Source organism: Palaemon carinicauda, chromosome 20 (genome assembly GCF_036898095.1).
Source record: "Palaemon carinicauda isolate YSFRI2023 chromosome 20, ASM3689809v2, whole genome shotgun sequence".
NCBI lineage: Eukaryota > Metazoa > Arthropoda > Malacostraca > Decapoda > Palaemonidae > Palaemon > Palaemon carinicauda.
This window is the reverse complement of record NC_090744.1, coordinates 96,344,877-96,366,630: the sequence shown is the minus strand read 5'-3', so window position 1 is coordinate 96,366,630 and position 21,754 is coordinate 96,344,877. Positions and strand designations below refer to the sequence as shown.

At 39.8% G+C, this 21,754-nt stretch overlaps 1 protein-coding gene and 1 pseudogene across 3 annotated transcripts in view; one reads left to right on the top strand and one right to left on the bottom strand.

Annotated features, from left to right (window-relative positions):
• Positions 1 to 21,754, bottom strand: part of LOC137614331 (gamma-tubulin complex component 6-like) — a 184,980-nt gene that overhangs the window by 100,576 nt on the left and 62,650 nt on the right. For all 3 annotated transcript variants that reach the window (XM_068344095.1, XM_068344094.1, XM_068344096.1), the window contains exons 9-14: positions 13,975 to 14,084; positions 12,946 to 13,053; positions 12,387 to 12,758; positions 11,867 to 12,089; positions 4,295 to 4,426; positions 3,801 to 3,900 (exon numbers count right to left, since the gene is read on the bottom strand). In XM_068344095.1, coding sequence (XP_068200196.1) covers positions 3,801 to 3,900; positions 4,295 to 4,426; positions 11,867 to 12,089; positions 12,387 to 12,758; positions 12,946 to 13,053; positions 13,975 to 14,084 — 1,045 coding nt within the window. The remainder of the gene's footprint in view (positions 1 to 3,800; positions 3,901 to 4,294; positions 4,427 to 11,866; positions 12,090 to 12,386; positions 12,759 to 12,945; positions 13,054 to 13,974; positions 14,085 to 21,754) is intronic.
• Positions 5,349 to 6,662, top strand: LOC137659545 (peflin pseudogene; annotated as a pseudogene).

Here is a 21,754-nt window from a genome sequence, read left to right as displayed (position 1 = left end):
GTTTATGCATGACATAATTGTACAGCAAAACTTCAAAGGCTCGAAAACAGCTGTGAGGTTGACCAGTAAAAAACTTGGAGCGTCTCCTGGCCAGGCGCCAGGGAGAGTCTACGAGATTTGAGAAGTCTATCTGGGCAGAGGCATGAACTCCCAAGCCGAGAACTTCTCTCGTGTCATATCAGACTCTCGCTCTATAAGCCAGTTTAAAAGAAGGGAAAGCAAAGGCTGTATCCCCCAAACTCCTCCTGGTGATAAACCAGTCGCCTAGCCAACGTAAAGCTCTCTAGGAGAGCGAGAGAGCACTAGCTTAAAAACAACGGCTTCGAAGTAGCTAGGCCTAGTGTAAGCTCTGACGTTTAGGCGAACGAGGAGCAGCAGTTACAAAGAGATCCGGACAAAGATCCTTAAAAAAAAATCATCATGATTTAATTAAAGTCCATAGAGGGCTAAGCAGCTTTAGGCTCCTCTCCATCTGACAGAGTCCTCAAGGGAATATCAGTAGGAGGGGGAACAGCAACTTCCTCATCTACAGGAACCTTGTCCGATAAAAGCTGAGTCTCAAGCAAGGGAGAGACATACCGTGGTGGCAATGCTTTACAAGCAGAGTCCACACTCACTGGTGCATTAGTAGCGGACCAGAACGCAACGTCATGTAACTGCTTGACAGTCTGTGAACTGTCAACAACTGAACTGTCAACCACAACAGGTGCGTGAGGACGCACAGCGTCCACTCGAGACTGCTTTGACTGCCTAGACTGAGCAGTCAAAACAACTCTAGAATGCGGAGGCTGACGCACAGCGTCAAAACAAGTCAACTCCGATTGTTAGCGAACGTCTTGAACGTCAACAGGAGCATCAGCAAGTGGCCTAACGTCCAAATGCGGCTGAAAATCCACACGAGACCGCATCGAGTGTGGTTCTAAACAACCTGACTGACGTGACTTAGCTACGCCAACGTCAACAGGAAGCACAAAGGAACGTTAGGTTGGCTGAAAGCCAGGATATCGATGAGATAAACGGCTAGACTCAACGGACTAATCGGCAGAATAGTCTTCCATAAGGGAGGCAAGCATATTCTGCATGTCTTGCCATACAACCCATAAAGGATCAACGGAAATGGTTGTGGTAAGAGACGAGGGTAACGTCTGTGACCGCAACACTTTGCCAACAAAAAAGACTCTCGGAGTCTGTGTTACGCTTTTGTTAGGCGGCGAGCAGTTATCCGATGACTGCATAGGGTCAGAGCTGTCCTAATGGCTGTAACCAGGACGCTGGACCTGTCCTGAAAGGACTGACTTTCGCTTAAGGGCTTCGAAACCTTGTGACAGGTTTCTTATGCGAAAAGCCTTCGGATGACGAGGAGAAAAAAAACGTCTCTCTCGTCTTATGGTAGGGGAGATCTTGGTAAGATACACCCGATACCATAGAGGGAAACGTCTGTTCGTTGATCAAGGCCTCTCGAACCCATAAGTCGTTCGACATTACTTCTCCCCTGTTTGGGAGCTTGCAAGAGGTCCCGGACTAGGTGAACGACAGGCACGAACAGACGAACCCTCGGACGCAACACTGTAACACTTTGCGCAATATCACTTTATCACTTCGATTTTCTGTTTTGCACTCATTTCACTGAAATCGAAACTTTTACTGATTTCTACCTGAAGCACGCAATTCTACCCTTCATTAAAAGGTAGTAATTGCGAAATCAGTCGTATAATGCAAGCTCATTAATACCAGCAAAAAACAGAAAACATATTTTAAGATAAAAAATTCAGTGGCTGGGAAAGAGACTAAACACTAGTTCATATAAACTACGTTTTCAATCTCTCACCGCACATAGCCTGGGGACGAGAATAAAAAACTAAAAACGTTTTATCCTTCCTCCCCGTACAGAGACCAGGGACGAGAGTAACTCGAGAACAACGTTACCCGCTTGAACGGAACGTTTTCTCTCCTCTCTCTCCCTCCGTCTCTATCTCTCTCTCTCTCTCTTTCTCTCTTGATTTCGCACCTAAGAGAAGAGCCCAATTACATTTCGTCAAAAAAACATGTTATTTGACTAAAGGAAAAAACTGAAAGGTTTTTCAAATAAAAAGTTCCTTTAAAATAGAATTTAAAACATTTAAGCTTAGAAAGAATGAACAAAACGTCAGAATCGATTTACTCTTACTGCAAAGTGAAACCGTGATATACTCTCTCTCTATCGTAACGATAGAGCGCATGTTGAACGTCCTGAACGTCAACAACTGCGTAGCATAAATAAACTAAACGTTAGTTCATCTTTGAAAACAGTACGAAGACTATCAAAGAAATTCTTTCATAAAATATTACATCCTTAGCTCTTTAAAAGCTAATTACGATATAAAGGGCTCAACGTTGATTAACTTCGGTTTCCAAGTTAGGACCGTCTACTCTCAGGAAAGGTCGCATATAAACAAAACATTAAAAATTTATTTTTATATGTTTATAATAAATGGAAAGTTAATCGAAGAGGCCTAATAAAGGCGGAGAGATATAAAATATATAGAGGAAAATCTATAAATAATATATAACGTGATAAGATAATTACTAAAAGCCTAAACACACTTCCGTCTAAGGGAAGGGTCGGCCATTTAAAAGTGAAAGAAAGTCCATACTCTCTTTGTCACCATAATTAAATCTATCCAAAACGAGTTCAAGATTTAAGATGAAGATAAAACACCTGCATTGCGAAAGCTCAAAACCAGAATATAGTACTTCACCAATATGATGTGAAAAACTCCAGTTTAGCAACAGCGAGTAAAGTACGTCTTGTCGACACGTCGACAGAGAGAAAATTGAGTCTTTGTTTACATAAGAGCTGGGTATCTGGTCGACAGATGGCGCTGTTGGGCACACCCGCAACCTGTGTAGCGATCGCTGGCGAGTTTTTTCCGTAGAGTTTGTCTGTCGAGCAACAGATTTGCAGCTATATATTCACCGGGTAAGTATATTTAAAAGTAAAGAATACTGCATCGTATAAAGTAAACTGAACTGTAACTTCCTTTAATCTCTGACTAAGGAAAAATACTGAAAGGATCAATTAATAGCAAAATAAAATGTTCCTTTTATAAAGTACAATTAAAGACTTGGGAAGTAAGAAGAAAGTACTATTCATGAAATCGCTACCATATATGTAACATCGTAACGATACTGATTACTGCGTAACAAAAATAAACTGAACGGTAGTTAATCTTTGCAAACAGATCAAAGATTATCTAAAGAAAAATATTAAAAGGATAAAATTTTCTCAAAATAATTCCTTTAAATTAATTTATAACTTAAAACTCTAAAAGCATAAACACTTATTCTTTGTAATAGGCAAGACAGACTTTTAGCCTACGGAAGAGGCTGTGACGTCATCAATGGTCGAAATGTTTACATTTCGCCCCTATGCTTTCGTGAGGTTTAAAATAGGTTGAAAAACCTTCCAACCCTACCTTTTAAGTTATAAATACATAATCACAGATCAAATAAAACAAATATGCGAAAGCCAAAACTCAAAAACGTTAATACATCACCAAATAACGTCCAAACAGAGTAATAAAACAAGAGCGAATTTCCAATAGTTCAGCCAGCTATGGCGGCAGAGAAAATCTGAATTGGTTGAGTATAGTTCTACCTGTGGTACCGCGAGGGCGCTGGGGTACACCTGGCTCATATGCGCTAAGCTGCGCAAGAGATTTTGAATTTTCTGCCGTGGGCGTCGGGGACTTTAGCCATTATATAACCAGCGGGTAAGTTTAATATTTAAAAATAAATATACAAGACAAAAAACTACTCACTTTCAATTTCTTTAACAGCATTTGCATGTGTTTTGGTGGCTGCCATCAAAAGCTGTTGCTTTTCCTCTCTAATTTGTTCATCTCTCTGCATTGCAGTCACCTGAAATTTTTTTCTAGATAAATAACACATTTTATTCTATATTCCACGGGTCCAAGTTGTTAACGTTATACACTGAATTCCTTATCCCCAGTTATTACCCTTGAGGGTCCCGTGGATAGCAAAATACAGTATGCAGGTGCTAGGCAATCATACTCTACAGACAGTGAAACTTTTCTTATTTATACCCATGTATACCAATACCACATTATCAATATACTAAAAATCTCTGAACATTATGCTTAATAATGTACCATGCCCTCTCTTTCAAGCTCTCTATTTTATTTTAATTCTTTACACATAACTATTCTAAATACAATATTTCAAATTTACTCAAACAGCAAAAACTATGAACTGAATGACAACAACAAACCCTGAAGCAATTAGCATACCATACCTCTTTTTTGGCTGCCAGGTATTCAACATTAACTTTGTAAGCTTGACACTCATCTTGCTTCTTTTGAAGTTGATCTTGTGTAATACAAAGCTGAAGACTAGGGTGCTTAACTGCACCACTCACCAAGTAATGCTGTAACAGACGTATAAATAATTCTATCGGAATATGAATATGATAAATAATCAATAACTACCTGAAAAAATATTCATACACATCCATATTTGCCTTAAATATGACATAGAATCTGAATTCAATGCATAAATATTCAAGTTTGTAAAAAGTTAGTAAATTAATGTAAATAATGCAAGATGTGCAGACCTAAGAACAAGTTTAGATTTATTCATCATTCACTTGAATGTTCATTTTTCTTTGGTATGAAGAACTTTATTCACATTATATTGCAATATTTCCTATTTCTTTCTGATTTATTGACATGTAAGGCTATCTGTACAATTTATACATGATGGGAAAAATAAATCTAAGTACACTCTTTAAATGCTTTTGCCTTGGAAGAGTATACTTAAATTTATTATAACACAAGCAAAAGGTAATTTCATATGAAATCTATGAAAACAAGCTATAAAAACCTAATATTGCATAACCAAAAACAGCTGCCAACTAATAATTTTAGGTAATGGCCTCAGAATAGAAATGGATAGACATAAATATTGAGCACTGAATACAAAGAATTAAAACTTTTTACCAATAAAATGTTGATTTATTAAAAGACAGATTTACCACATTAGCCTTTATAGTGGTCCTTTTTAGTCTAGAGATAAAATTACAAACACATTATCAGATAAACACCAAGTGGTCTCGTATAAAAAGTTGAGGGCTGTATGTGTTTGTAATTGCTAATTTATTTGTAACAAACCATTTATTTATGAAACCAAAAAGCCATAAAACAATATATTACTATACTGCATTTTCAACCACTAATCAATTATAATACTCAAATCACATATCACAGTTCATAATGATATGTAAATAACAAATCTTATCTAAACAGCACAAGATAAGAGATAAGGGATATGCTCTTTATGTATCGGTGATAATGATAATGACACACCACCTAGTTATCCACAAACACCTCGGTGATCTTTACCACGTGAATTTAGTTTTATCTTTTTGGTCTCTTTTCTACCAATATCGCCAAGTTAATCTACTATTCATAGATACAAAAGTTGTGCTGAAAACATAATGAGCTACAACAACTATCCTTACATGCAACAAGCACCTGGGCCCCATCCAGGACAATATTCAGCAACAGCCCCGGGTGCACCACCCATGGGTTATCCTGGTCAAGCTCAAGAAATAAGACCCACATTTTATGCAGGTCAGTATGCACAAAGTAATCCACCTCCAACAGCACATCATGGCAGTGCTTCTCCAGCAATTAACCCAACGGTTGCATCATGGTTCCATGCAGTTGATCAAGATAATTCAGGGCACGTAAATGCTAGCGAACTGCGTCTCGCTCTACAAAATGGAAATTGGTCTCAGTTTTCTGAAGAAGCTTGCAATCTCATGGTAGCTATGTTTGATAAAAACCATACAGGTACCATTGACCTCCAGGAATTTGATCAACTATTTTCATTCGTCAATCAATGGATCGACACTTACCGACATTTCGACCAGGATAACTCAGGGACAATAAGTGAAAGTGAAATGAGCAATGCACTTCAAAAAATGGGATACCGCCTATCACCAAACTTTGTGAGTTTCTTGGTGTCAAAACACTCAAGTAAGAACAAATGTATCAGTCTGGATAACTTTATACTCATCAACATCAAAATACAAAATCTAACCAATGCTTTCAGGATTAAAGATCATGAAATGAAAGGCATTGCTACCATCAACTATGAAGAATTCCTACAAATGGCATTATCTTCTACTTAAGCAAACATAAGAGTCAAGAGAATGGAAAACAAAAGAAAGACTTTTTAGTATTATCAAGAGTAAAAACTAAATAAAGAAAAACATCATTAAGTGTTTAAAATGTATCATTAGTATCAAACCATATATTTTGAATGTTCAACTATCAAATAGTAGTATTCTTTCCTTAGTATAATATGTTGATCAAAACCTTTACATCTTAATATGGAAGTGATAAAAAATTACTCAATGAGCTTGACGATGGAAATGCTTAAAAATTTACTACTGGTTTTATAATCCAATCAATTTTTAATATATACTGTAGTGTACTTTCCCTAATATTACTGACTGTTAATACTACTAGATTTAAGAATAATGAATAATAATATGGTACCAATATTCTTTCCAGTATTATAATTCCCTTTTTGACATTATTAACAGTGAAAGATCTATAAGTTACATGTATACAAGAGCTGTTACAAGCCGTCCAATCTATATATATTTATTTAAAAAAAAAAAAAAAAAGATCAATAGTCCAACAAAACCTAACTAACTTTAAAAGAAATTCTTATTTTTCCTATCTATACAAACGTGAGTCCTTTAAAATAGGGGAATGTCTTCAGCAGAGCTGAATTCATTAATGAGGTAGTTAACAACAGGTGGTGTGCACAGGCCTGTAGCCCCACTCACCTCCCAGTAAAAGACTTCACTTTTGACCTTCGGGGCTCAGGACTGAGAGGAGTGATTGAGGTGGGAAGTTCAAGTTTAAAGGACTTGGGTTTGTATAGCTAGGAAAAACAGAAATTACTTTTAAAATACATTGTGTGTTTCTACCCACATACAAACCTTCATCTTTAAAATAGGGAGACTCGCTAATTGGTGGGTCAGAATTCCCCCTAAAACCAAACTGGTTGTTTCTTTTTCTTTCCTGGAAGTGTCAGTCTACCTGGTCTCATAGAGGAGCTAAGATGATTCCAGCAACCCTCTATCTGACCATCATTTATTCTTATTATTATTACTTACTAAGCTGTAACCCTAGTTGGAAAAGCAGGATGCTATAAGCCCAGGGGCTCCAACAGGGAAAATAGCCCAGCGAGGAAAGGAAACAAAGAAAAATTAAATTTTTAAGAAGAGTAACAACATTAAAATAAATATCTCCTGTATAAACACTTCAACAAAACAAGAGGAAGAGAAACAAGACAGAGCAGCATGGCCGAACCCTCAAGCAAGGGATGAATAGGCTGAAAGGGCCTGGACAAGATTGGTATGTAGTCAAAGAAGGACGCCCTTCCTCCGAAGGGGAGAATAGTCCGGAATGATATACCTGCCATATGATAATCACTGGGTTGATATAAGTATATTCTGTCCTCCTTCCCCTTGACACGGGAGGATAGGGGAGATAATTCTTTAGATTCCAAGGAATCGAGTTCAGAAGAGTAGCTTACTGTCATCAAGTCAGATCCAGCGAGTAACATTGCGAACACTTCATCCCCAAGAGGGGGATAAGGAAAGATGAAGAAGAGGCAGTTGTTCTAGTTTTCATCTCAGACTCACATCTACGCATTACCATAGAGAACATGCTTCTTGTTCTATGCAGGAGTGTATTTTAAAAGCCAAGAAGATTGTTTGACATTTCCAAACACAAGCCTTCAAGAACTGGTAAACTGCAGGCTTCTTTTTAAAATTTAAGGTGGGGCCTATACCCCTGACTTTTTGAGCCCTGGTCCTGGCTGATACTTTCGCCCTCTCAGTTGTCGAGGCGTATACCCTACAAATCGTCTCAAAGCCAGAAAGCGACACTGTTCCTCGATATCAATTTCTTGGTTCTGCCAGTCCTAAGGAAGAGAAACTGACACTCAGGCCTGAGGTGTTGGGTCTTTATCAGATCAATATCATAAAGCCTTCATGTGATACAAGAGAATCTCCTCTTGAATGCCACTGACGCTCAAGTATAAAGGGGATGGGGAAGGTCTCAAACCTAGGGTTGTGCACCGCAGGATTCTGGGTTTAGCCACAAACTTTGACACAAGTTCAAGAGACCTCCTTTCAACCATCTGCATGGGTGACTAACAGACAAATCATACAACTTACCTATTTTTTTCACCAATGCCGAGTCTTACAAGACAGGCAGACGTCAGGGTTAGAGCTCCGTCTGACAAACTTCTCAAACGGAGTACAAGTAAGAGCCTTGAGAACCGGGGTCATATCCCTCACTGGGGCCTGAAGTTCTGGGGTGGATAAGACTACTTAACACCCCTTATTTTGTAGGCAACTCCAAGAGGAGAAGCAATCTAAAGTCAGTCCGCACTTTACATGAGTTAATACCTCTCGACTTCACTTATATGCAACACCGAGAACCGCAATGCCTATTAAATAAAAAATCAAATATTCGCGATAAAAAATCTTGCAGAGTGATGATTTCAAATAGCCCTCGCTCCTTTGCACTGGGCTTGCTTTGCGTCACTTCCCTCTCTCTTCATCCACCTTGTCCCAGCTCTCACTGTACAGTATACCCATTTACTGTGATAAAATTTTAAAGCTATATTTGAAATAAACCGGATTTTGATTAAATTGATGTTTCACTTAACTGTATCTAATAATAATGTATGTATTATTCACATTTTAGTATCGTATTTCCAATAAAAACAGTTAATTATAATCTTTTCTATTACTTACTTTTATGCTTTCAAAATCAGCTGATTAAGGCATACTACAGAAGGTTATGGCCTATTTCCTAAAAGAAACAATTATTACTTAATCTATCATTTTCCAGTTGACATACTAATTTAAAAATAGTTTTATTTGAAATACTTATATTCTATTTACAGCCGAGTTTCACTCATCTTGCAGATGCACAATAATTCATAGTTTTAAGCTCTGTGGAGCTTGATTATAAAGGTTAGGAAATTATCTATATCGTGTTATAATAAAACTACATTCATGGTTTTCAGACACTTAGTAATGGTATCTCTTAAATTCAGCTTTTACATTTAATTATGCGATTTACACGTTCATAAGTTCCCACTAAATTTCCTTTTCGTTTCCTCCAGTTTTGGACACAGCTTTCTCCGATTCCAAACAGAATAGCAGCAATGGATATTGTTTGTTTCCTTGCCTTCATTTACAGCTTGTTAGTTTATATTTGGCATTAAATTTTCTTGATCTTTTCTCCATAGTGAAATAGGGTACGTATAAGGTAAAAATGTCAGTCTTATGCTATTTTGTTTACTATCATATTATAACTGAGATACAGTACAAGAAAAACACCTGCTATCAGATTCAATTGTTCACAAAAAAAGGAAGCTGTTTTTTGTTCAGTTGTTATTGTGGCTGTATGCGTTTACGCAATGATTATAACATTAATAACAATATTTTTATTATTATCTTTTAATTTTCTAACCCATTGAAGTAGAAGATGGCATAAATATTATTACCGGGTTACGGTAGATGTTGGGTTCCCTACAGTACTGCGCAAGAGATGACGCCTCAGGAATTGCATCATACTTCAAGATTACTGCGTACAACTTCGTACATAAATGGTTAATGGTCGTTGTATAAAATATGTACACTTGATCTTACATTGTATACATATTGTAAAAATCAGTATTAGACTACAAATTGTTTATTAACTAGGTACAGTGCTCTGCAATACCATACAGTATATAAATGTAAGGTACGTGAGTGGTGAGTTGCCAAATGTAGTCAAGTCGTCTGAAAAAAACAGCGAACACTTACAGTAAAGTCAAGCTGTACTGTAATGATATTACAGTACAGTACATATATTACAAAAATATACACTACAGTATCAACTAGTGTTATACGATATACTATTACTAGATAGGAACAACAGTGTTTTGTTATAAGTAGATGAGGACTACTCGATAAAATTATATTTTCGGTCAGGGCAACGACTATGTAATGTAGTGTTACGCACTGTATTGTAGTATTACCATATTCAGTACGTAGTGTACATATGTGCACATGTACTTTACACTGTATATTTAATCACAAACTACTTATACTGTGATAGAAAGCAAATAAAAACAATATTAGGCAGTACATAGTATGTTAATCATATGCTTGGACACCCGCTCGTAGGCAATGGGCAGAGACTTATTAGGTTAGGAGTTATCCCACCCTAAGGCATCAAGCACTTGCAAAATCATACTTTTTGTACCTGTCTCTGTTATTTGACCCTTGCGAAGAATGGGATCTGACTGTACTTGGAGCTAAAAACAAGAGAGAATTCTTCAACGCGCAAGTGAGCAGGCTATTTGTCCTCATGCACCTACCTTGTTAACGAATTCCTAACCATTCCAGCTCTACCGAAGACATTCCCTATTCTAAAGGATGAAAAGATGAAAGGTTTGATAACTTATAGGAACAACAAAGTCATAACCCCTATCACTCGCATACAAACGGTAATACTGAGCCCACAAGGAAGAGCAGTAATTGACAAACACATGCAAATAAAGAATAACCTGATTGTAATTACGAATACATTAGTTCCTCAGCTTATGCATCATAACTTGTTCATCTGTAACAATCAGCTATATCATCATCCTTAATTTTTGCTAAGGTACCTTAACAGAAGTCAAGCATTTTGAAAGCGAAACTCTTGAAACTGTATGATAACAGTAAATTAAGTACAGGTTTGCAAAGGTTATGTAAGAGCCATACTATCAAGGCACCAGCTAAACTCCGGGGCTACTTATGATATTTTGAAATAAAGACAGCTAATAGGGTAAAGCCCTGTAAGACAACCCCAGACAAAATCACATTTTTAAAGATGGAGTAAAATGGTTGAGAATGAGAATGGGCCCAGTTGAAGAGCTCCAAGAAAATTTCTCCTAGCAAATGTGAATGAATGATTATACATCATCCACCATCATAACTGCAAAGGTCATTAATCCAAAGAATACTTAATCTATTGAGTCTCCCTACTTTGACTATGGACCAAAGTAATAAGATAAGTGTTAACGTAGAGAGTTATTGGGTACTTTGACTGGTCAGGCAGTACTACATAGGATCCTTCTCTCTGGTTATGGTTCATTTTCCTTTTGCCTACACATACACTGAATAGTCTGGCCTATTCTTTACATATTTTCCCTTCCTCATACACCTGACAACACAGATTACCAAACAATTCTTCTTCACTCAAGAGGTTAACTACTGCAATGTAATTGTTCAGTGGCTACTTTCCTCTTGGTATGGGTAGAAGACTCTTTAGCTATTGGTAAGCAGCTCTTCTAGGAGAAGGACACTCCAAAATCAAACCATCGTTATCTAGTCTTGGGTAGTGCCATAGCCTCTGTACCAGGGTCTTCTGCTGTCTTGGGTTGGAGTTCTCTTGCTTGAGGGCACACTCGGGCACACTTTTCTATTTTATTTCTCTTTCTCTTATTTTGTTGAAGTTTTTATCTTTATATATGAAATATTTACTTTAATTGTTGTTACTGTTCTTAAATATCTTATTTTAATAGTTAATTAATTCTCTTATTTCCTTGTTACCTTGCTTCACTGTGTTATTTTCCCTGTTGGAGCCCCTGGGCTTATAGCATCTTGCTATTCCAACTAGGGTTGTAGCTTAGCAAGTGATGATGATGATGATGATGATGATGAAAAGAAGCAAAGCTTGAGAGATCAGTTTGTTCTCTTTGATAAACATTTAATTTCAAGCATAACTTGACATCTTACCTTGGGAGAACAAATTTTCAATAAGTTCAGTGCTTTGCCACAGATAAAAGCTTGCTCCAAAACTTCCCTTAGAAATGAGGGCATTGCTGATAAGTCACGAAGTGTATATCCATGTGTCCAGTACCTTCGATCCCGATGAAGCAATGAAGCACTATCAACTTTGACCATGAATTCTAGCTCTGGATCAAAACATACACCTTCATATATCCAGTCTTCCAAATATCTGAAAAGAAAAGTAAATATCCCTATGTTAACAAGAAGCCAGCAAGTTAGCGATAGTCTACACTAGTGTATCATTTAATCATCCATTTGTCAGTGACTGTCACCAACAACAGTCGTTGACTTGTTTTCTATCTATTTGTGACATAACTGAAGTGTGATCACTGTAATGTGCACCTAATATATCTTAGCATATGATCAAAGCAAACAAAAAGTCAAATCTATTCATTCTAAATTTATTACCGTACATCTTAACTGAAATATGGCTTCCAATAAAATTCAGAAGGTGAGATGCACTTACTTGAAAAATGGAATGCAAGTTGCCTTGATAAGATAAACAAGAAGCATCAGGTACTCTTTATCTTTTGTGACTGACAGGAGATTATTAAGATCCCCCAGCAAGTTTAAGCCCAGGGATACGCCTCCATATGGTCGGCCAATAAACGAACTTGTTAAACTGCCCTCCAAAGATTTTGTCATTTCTTTCCTAACAATACTGGAGGACAATTCATGGGAGCAAATACTCTCATCAACGCTCTGCTCCATAAAGGATTCGTGTTCTTGGGAAATACAGCATAATGAAGAAACAAATCTTACTCTTCTAATGGGACCTTCTAGTTTCTGAAGAAGGCGAAGAAGATTGTGTTCTCCAGTTAACAACAAAACCTTCCCTCTAGAAATGAATAACAGTAACTTAGAAAAAAATATTTCTAAAAGATAATCTATTTATCATATTACATTATCATCAAACAACTCAGCGCACACTGCAAATTACTTGCAAAACTAAAAAAAATCAACATATTGTAGAGAATTTATTTTTACAATCAAGATACTCTTGTAACTCCGTTTACAAATATTACCTGTGAATCTGCAAAAAGTTAGCTACAGCATCAATGAATGCGTTGAAGACAGATCCTCTCCTTCTGAACTTTCTACTGTATATTGGAGGCGAGCACATCACCTCTAGTCTATAAAAAGATCAAAATAAATTTAATACCTAATCTCTGACTTAATAACTATACATAAATTAACAGCATTGCAAATAACACTTATCGATATATCTATACAATAATTACAATCATAAATTATGGATCTCAAATGAAGACAGATAATCATATTTCTGAAGCTTGTGAGTGTGTAAGTTAGTGTTCATGAACGACCATGTATGTGGCTGCTTATATGTTAACGATTGTGTTTGTATATGATCATGCATGAAGAATCTTGTGTAGAAAATGGAAATAATCTTGTGCCTACCTGCCACATGCCAGCTACTACTAGCACTACCTATTTAAAAGTTTAAACGGCATTCTAGATTAGCTCAAGCTATACTCTTAAAGTCGAAAGATTGTATTACATGTAGGAACAACAAAACATTTGCATGTCTGATCAGAGAAATTAAAACAAGATGTGAACAATGCTGTACAAAAAAATGGTGCATCTTCATCCTTTGAGGGCCAATTTACTATTTTTGAATTCTCAATTCAATATATATGAAATAGGAAACCATTATAAAAACCAAGAAAAAACAGTCATCATCAGACACTACTACATACTTCCAACTAAGGAATATTGAGAAAATTTTTTAGGTATCTTAGGCAGCTGGGATGAAGAAATACTTGATATGCAATATGCGTGGGCCCTTCCTCTCAAAATTCTTAAACTTTGTTGATTTTGCTCTATTTTTTTCCTCAGACCAGAATAAACTCATTGTTGAATGAAGCAGAATCATATCAAAGTGAGTTTTCGGGAGGTAAAGTAAAGGGGTTCATTCACAAAGAATGTTTCTCACCTTCAACCTACATATTACAGTACATGTTATGGCATTCTACCTATACTCTCTTACCAGGTGTACTGTATTGATTTTTATTATGCATACAGTTGAGTTTTACCTTTTGATGTATGTAGCACATTCTATCAGCGGGGAAAGAGCAGTTCGCATATAACTAGGGGTTGTACCAGGTGTACAAAGTCCATCTCTCATGATAAACTGTTGGCACTTCTGAAAAATATGAAATTCCTAAATAGTTTCAGTATCTATTACCATACAAATAATAATTTAACTGCAGCCTGAAATGCCTCTTACTACTACATTACAGTGTTATTCAGACCTTTAAGAGCATTTTTCATTAAGATGCTATGATATTCCATTCAACAAACATCCCATAAATATTAAAATATAAAGATATAAACCTTGCTAGAATTAATTTCTCACCAGTATTAAACATTTCTGAAGGTAAGTAGCAATCACTGCCTTTCATGCATGTTACCAATAGTAGAATTACACAAAAATATCATTAGTAGTGACTTCTTAAAGAGGAATTGTAGTACAGTAGTTTTCCTTAATTTTGGTTTAGTATTTCCCTCCCATCTGACAGTTTTCCACAATTATCACTCTTTTTATGAATGAGATGATCTAATGACGTGGGTGACTTCCCTTCCATTTGCCTGTTTTTGTGAGCCCAGTGCCGACTGAATTGTACTTGGTCGTGTGTGGACCTGGTTGGATGTCAAAACACCACAGGAAGTTTTATGTTTGCCTCTATTAGGATATAAGATGTAGTGCAATATGGACACCCCTTTTAAGTCCAATAGTAAGATCGGAAATAAGTCACTAAGAATAGAAAAGTGAACAAAAAATTAAAGCTACAAGGAAATAGGTTGAATACAGTACTGTACTTGCACAGATATTACTCAGTGCTTGAATACTGTAATGTGTTGTTTTTGAGATTTATACTGTTGTACAGTCATTGCCAGTGAAATATGACTTAAACAAAACCATCCTGTGGTAATGTCAAAAAGATAGTATCGTACTATGATACACATTAGTCTATAAATGTTCATGTTGTTCGTGTTTGTTGTAATCGATCAAAACTTTTAGTGTTAAGTTTATTGGATAGGGAAATGTTATTTTTATAATAAAATAAATTTTTGAATATACTTACCCGGTGATTATATAAGCTGCAACTCTGTTGCTCGACAGAAAACTCTATGTTAAAAATCCGCCAGCGATCGCTATGCAGGTAGGGGGTGTACTTCAACAGCGCCATCTGTCATGCAGGTACTCAGTACTCAATGTAAACAAAGAACTCAATTTTCTCCTCGGTCCACTGCGTCTCTATTGGGGAGGAAGGGAGGGTCCTTTAATATATAATCACCGGGTAAGTAAATTCAAAAATTTATTTTATTATAAAAATAACATTTCTGGGCTTGAACCTGTGCCGGCCAGTGAATAAGCTCCTATTAGCACTTATTCTTAGGTAATTTACTGCTAAATATACCAGAGAAAAAATGTAAAGGAGTGCTAGGTTAACTAGCTCGCTCACCTATTGGTGTCGGTATAAAATTGGGCGTATAATCCAGAGGTCCCGCACTATTTAGATTCATCCACGACAAAGACCCCAATAGAGGAGAGCCGTTCAACCTCACTCGGCACCAGCAACTCTGCATCCGCTCAGAACCCAACTCCTTTTTTAGCACGCCTGTGTTGTAACCCGCTTTTTTTGTGCTCTCGTATTTTGCTTATTTTCCACTGGATTATGGCTTCATCGGTTTCCCAGGAGACACCGTCTAAGTTGAGTACCAAGCTATGTTTTGCTGTGTTTTGAGCAATCTAGATCATTTAATATTTAAATTATAGGAGTTTATTCTCTTCGATCATATCGATCTTGCTTGATTCCGCTTAAGGTTGGTACTCCTGTTTTGAGAGCTTTTAGTTTCACTCGCGGTGTTACTAAGTGTATTATTTTTATTATTAATTAAATTTTTATATGTTTTATTGTGGATATTCATTATTTAGCGTTTAGAACCCTTGTGGTTCATATTTAGGGCCGATATCAGTTACGTATCGTAGATGGCTTGCCGACCTTCATTACTGGGCGGCAATTTTTATTATTTAAGCCATCAGGTTGCTGTCCTTTGGGATTTATTTATTATGTTGCATACCTTGCCCTAATTTTTTATGTGTATATTCATATATTTTTCAACGCTATTACTTTTATAATGAATATTTGTGCTTATTACTCCGTATGATCTGTTTTGGTAGTGTTTGGGGATCGTCAGTTGGTAGCCCTGCTGCTCCGTATCACGTGATCCTCCCCCAAGCTCCTCCTCTCGCTAGGTTGGTGGCTAGGCTTCTCTCCCCCCTCTCCTAGGGGACCGTTGCCTTCCCTCCTTTTAGAGGGGGTAGTTCAGTGTTTATGGACTTTGTCCTCCGGGTGTCCCGGCGGTTTCGTCTCTGTCTAGACGGGTTGGCCACCTTTCAACAGAGTAGGATCCCGGTGCACCCTATTTTATATTCACCTATCACAATTTTATTATGTTATACGAAACCCTCCGGGTTCGGTTGGCGGTTCTTATCTACAGTTCCGCCCCCCTATTAATTTATAACAGTTCCTATGATTATATAGGATTATATATGACAGATCACTATCCCGGAGTTCCTATATGTATTGGTTTATGGATATACCTTTATTTCCGGCCCGGGGCTTAACCTCGCTCCGGGAAATCAGACACCATGTGTCTTAATTCTTACCTTTATTTCCCGGCCCGGGGCTTAACCTCGCTCCGGGAAATCAGACACCATGTGTCTTAATTCTTTGTTGTTGCATCCTTTTTTATGATCCCGGCTCGACCGGAATGGATAGCTATACTCTAGTCTTAAGTTAGACTTATGTTTAGGCCCGGGTCCTCCGGACCCGCCCCTACTTAAGAGTATTACAGTTAAGCTCTAGTCTTAAGTTAGACTTATGTTTAGGCCCGGGTCCTCCGGACCCGCCCCTACTTAAGAGTATTACAGTTAAGCTCTAGTCTTAAGTTAGACTTATGTTAGTCCCGGGTCCTCTGGACCCGCCCCTACTTAAGAGAATTACAGTTTCTCATATACTATTCTTTTTATAGATGGTGCATTGTCAGACGACGGCCTGTGCGGCTGTTCTTCATCAGCCTTGTGGCCATACCGTATGTAGGTCTCACGCCCTCTGCGGAGTTCAGCTGGAGGACATAGTGGTCTGGCACCCTGATAACTGTATGGTCTGTTTTGACCTCATCACCACCCTCGGATCTGATTCGGTGAGTCCCGTTGGCTATGTTGCCTTTCTAATTATTTTACCTTTTTTGGTATACATACACTATTTAGTAAGATTTCTATGGCCTTGAAGGACCACCGGGAATCTTCCTTTTTATAATTCCCACTATTATTTCAGGCATCCCCGGAGCAGAAGACTGCGGCTCGGGCCACACTGAAAGTGTGGGTTAGGGGATTTGCCAGAAACGTCAAATCTAAACAGCCTTACGTCCTGTCTGAAGACTACTGTGCAATGATCTACCCTAATGCCAAGTCTTCAGCCGCTGTGGCTAGGCATGTTGCGGCACCCATCATTGCCCACATTGATGCCACTATTGCGGGATTCATAGACCAGGAACAAGATCCGTTGGATGCCCCTGGAGATCTGGAAGACAATGTTGCCTCCATGAACTTGGACGTCGAACCTATGTTGTTGGATGATCCGGATGCAGGTAGGGTGGTAAGTGAGGCAGGTGTTACCGGCGCTGAGATTCCTATCCTCAGCCCCGCTCTTTCTTCTTCATCTGATCTCTCTTCTTTCCATGGTCTTTCTGGGGACCGTGATTCGTCTCACCGATCACACCCGGTTCCCCCCAAAGATAAGTCTATATCTAGGACTTTGCTAAAAGCTCGTAAGCCCCACAAGGCTTCCCATAGTTCCAAGTCTAATACGAACCCGTCATCTAAGGCTTCCGGCTCCTCCTCTAAGTCTCACGACCCGGGAGTACAATCCGCCACTTCTGCTCCAAATCCGGGCCTTTCCGAATCAGCCATGCTTCGCATTGTGTCGGAGATGCAAGCTAAGTTGGTGTCGGAAATGCAGGCCAAGATGGACACGATGTTCTCTAACATTGGTCAGAGACTTGGGGCATTAGAGCAGGGTGCTCCGGAGCGAGTTCAAAGCTCTCTCATCCCGGATGCCTCTAAGCTTCCGCCGTTTACCAAGAATAACCCTTGGCGCATGGCTCTTCATTCCCCATTTTCAGACGGGATGTTAACATTGGAAGGTCTTGGCACTCGTCCCCTAGAGGACTTTGAATTCTTTCCTCCTGGTCTCGCATTTCCATTTCATGGTTATGCCAGGCTTACCGAGGAAGCTCTGGTTCGGCTGGATAAGGTCCCCAAAGAGACTGTCATTTTCCCAAAGGAACAAGCCCAATCTGTTTGGGCTAGGTTTCTGAATGATATTGGTTGCACCAATACCATGTTGACGCCTCATAAAAGTTCGTTCACAATGTTCTTAATGGACAAGAATACCGTGACTCCATGCGTCAATAAGGTTGCAGAACTGGCTTTTCAATATGCTCTGGAGGAGAAGCCCTTGCCTCCCATCCGAGAGGTAGACCCGATCTCCCTCCTTCTTCCTTCAGGTAATGAGTGTTGGGACAATGTCCATACCACCTTTACTTCTGGCAAGCTAACAGCCGACTGTGCGTCGGTAATGTTTAGCGAACGGCTTCCCCGTCTCCCGGAATCCCTTATTAAACAGGAGTATGATTCCCGCCTACGTGTTGGTCGAACTTTGAACTTGGCCACGTCTACGGAGTCGATAGCCTTAACTTATGATACTGAGAGTATCTTTAAGTCTCTCAATAAGGCTACTTTGCAGTCGTTATATTTCGATCTATATGACTTTGCTATTGCCAAACGTAGGTGCCGCAAACACGTCCTGGCTGAGGCGACTATTAGGCACGCGCCTAATAAACTTATCCGGTCCTCTTGCTGGGGTTCAAATCTTTTCCCTGAGGATCTTGTGGAGGAAGTCTTGGCGGAGGCTACTAGGGTTAATCAGAGCCTTAAAACCCGTTGGGGTTTGACTCCTAAGCGGAAATATGATCCCGCAAATTACCAAGCCCGGGGTAGGAAGAAGCTCCGCCCGTATACCTCCACCCAGTTCCGGCAACAGCAGAGTAGTTCGTCTGTTTTCCGTCAGCCTCTTCCTCCATCTCCTGCTGCTTCTGCACAGCCTTCCACCTCTCGGGCTCCTTCATCGGACGACTATGTCACCGTTCTGCTCCCTAAGAGCCAGCTTCCCGGTGCCTCCACCACCTCTCCAGCCTTTAACCAGTCTTATGAGGCTCAAGGCTCTTCCCAGAGTTATAACAGAGGTAGAGGCTACCATCGTGGTTCAAACCAGAACAGAGGTAGAGGTAGATTCTTTCGCAAGGGAAAGAACTTCCGAGGCGGACGTGGAGGCAACTCCTCAAACCAATACTGAGGTGCAGCGGGTAGGGGGGAGGCTTTATGCCTTCCGCAACAAATGGAGGTTCAGTCCCTGGGCTTTCAGTATCATCTCCAAGGGACTGGGGTGGAGTTGGATTCAAGGACCTCCACCTCCGAACAGATTTCATCAACATTCCACTCCGGACCTAGTCGAATTTGTCCAGGACCTGTTACAAAAGAACGCCATACAAGAAACGAAACACCTGAAGTTTCAGGGTCGGCTGTTCAGTGTCCCGAAGAAGGATTCGGACAAGAGAAGAGTGATTCTAGACCTATCCCTTCTCAACTTGTCCATTCAATGCGACAAGTTTCGAATGCTTACCGTCTCGCAGGTGCGGACCTTACTTCCCCGTGGGGCCGTCACCACCTCTATCGATCTTACAGACGCCTATTATCACGTCCCGATAGCGAGACACTTCCGTCCGTATCTAGGCTTCCGCCTAGGGGACAAAAATTACTCCTTCAAGGTGATGCCCTTTGGGCTCAACATCGCCCCAAGGATCTTCACAAAGTTAGCAGAAGTTGCTGTTCAGGAACTCAGAAATCAAGGGATTCAAGTAGTAGCCTATCTGGACGACTGGCTCATTTGGTCAGACACCTCCCAAAATTGCCTAAAAGCCACTCACAAAGTCATCCAATACCTTCAATCTCTAGGCTTCCAGATCAACTTCAAGAAGTCCCGTCTTCTTCCAAAATCGAAGTTCCAATGGCTCGGCCTGCAATGGGATCTTATATCTCATACTCTGTGTCTTCCCAAACCCAAGAGGTTAGAGATTGCAATGAACACCAAACGCTTTCTCAAAGACAAAGTAAGTTCCAGACGACTCCAAGAGAGGATCCTAGGGTCCCTTCAATTTGCTTCAGTGACGGATCTACTTCTGAAGGCAAAATTGAAAGATATCAATCGTGTCTGGCGTTCGAGGGCGAACCGGAAGCTCCGGGACAGGAAAGTCCGCCTTCCTCCCATTCTCCGGGAAAGACTTCTACCTTGGACAAGGGCCAACAATCTGTCAAAGTCAGTTCCCCTTCGATTTCCGCCTCCGAAGTTAATCATTCACACGGACGCATCCCTATCAGGTTGGGGAGGCTATTCTCAGCTCAGGAAAGTTCAAGGTCTTTGGTCTCCCTTATTCCGCCAATTTCACATCAATGTGCTGGAGGCCATGGCAGTTCTTCTAACCCTGAAACGTCTCGCTCCACCCAAGAGACAACACCTTCGTCTGGTTCTCGACAGTGAAGTGGTGGTCCGCTGCCTCAACAGAGGCGGATCAAAATCAGGGCCTCTGAACCATGTTCTAGTAGCCATATTCTCCCTAGCAGCCTCGAACCGTTGGCATCTTTCAGCTGTCCACCTGGCGGGAGTCCGGAACGTAGTGGCAGACGCCTTGTCCCGGACCTCCCCTCTAGAATCGGAATGGTCACTCGATCTAAAGTCATTCCGGTGGATTCTCTCTCGGGTTCCGGGTCTCCAAGTGGATCTCTTCGCCACGGAGTCCAACCACAAGTTGAGAGTATATGTGGCTCCCAATCTAGACCCTCAGGCCTACGCCACAGACGCTATGTCACAGAATTGGGACATCTGGGAAAGGATTTATCTCTTTCCCCCGGTGAATCTTTTACTGAAAGTCCTAGACAAGCTGAGATCCTTCAAGGGACGAGTAGCCTTGGTCGCACCCAACTGGCCCAAGAGCAATTGGTATCCTCTCCTGCGAGAGTTGAGACTACATCCTCACCCGATACCCAATCCGGTTCTGTCTCAGATAGTACAAACACGCGTTGTGTACGCTTTCTCAAACATTCAGAGCGCCCTAACTTTATGGACTTCATGAAGTTTGCGGCCATGCATGGCGCCAATATCGATCCTCAAAACACCCTGTTCCTAGAATCAGATAAACGGGATTCCACCATCCGCCAATATGATTCTGCGGTTAAAAAGTTGGCTAAATTTTTGATAGACTCAGACGTACACTGTATGAACTTGAACCTTACAGTCACTTTCTTTAGAACTTTATTAGAATCAGGTCTGGCAGCCAATACTATCACCACTATTAAATCTGCCTTGAAAAAGATATTCCTAGTGGGTTTTAACATAGACTTAACCGACTCTGTGTTAGCTTCAATTCCGAAAGCCTGTGCCAGACTGAAACCGGTTACTCGTCCTACCCCGGTTACCTGGTTCCTTAATGATGTACTCAAATTGGCTTCTGATACCATTAACAGTTCTTGTGATTACATTCCCCTTCTCAGGAAAACACTTTTCCTGGTGAGTTTGGCTTCCGGGGCAAGAATTTCTGAACTGGCAGCTTTGTCAAGAGACCCGGGTCATATTGAGTTCCTTCCTTCGGGAGAGGTCCTTCTTTCACCTAACAAATTCTTTTTAGCTA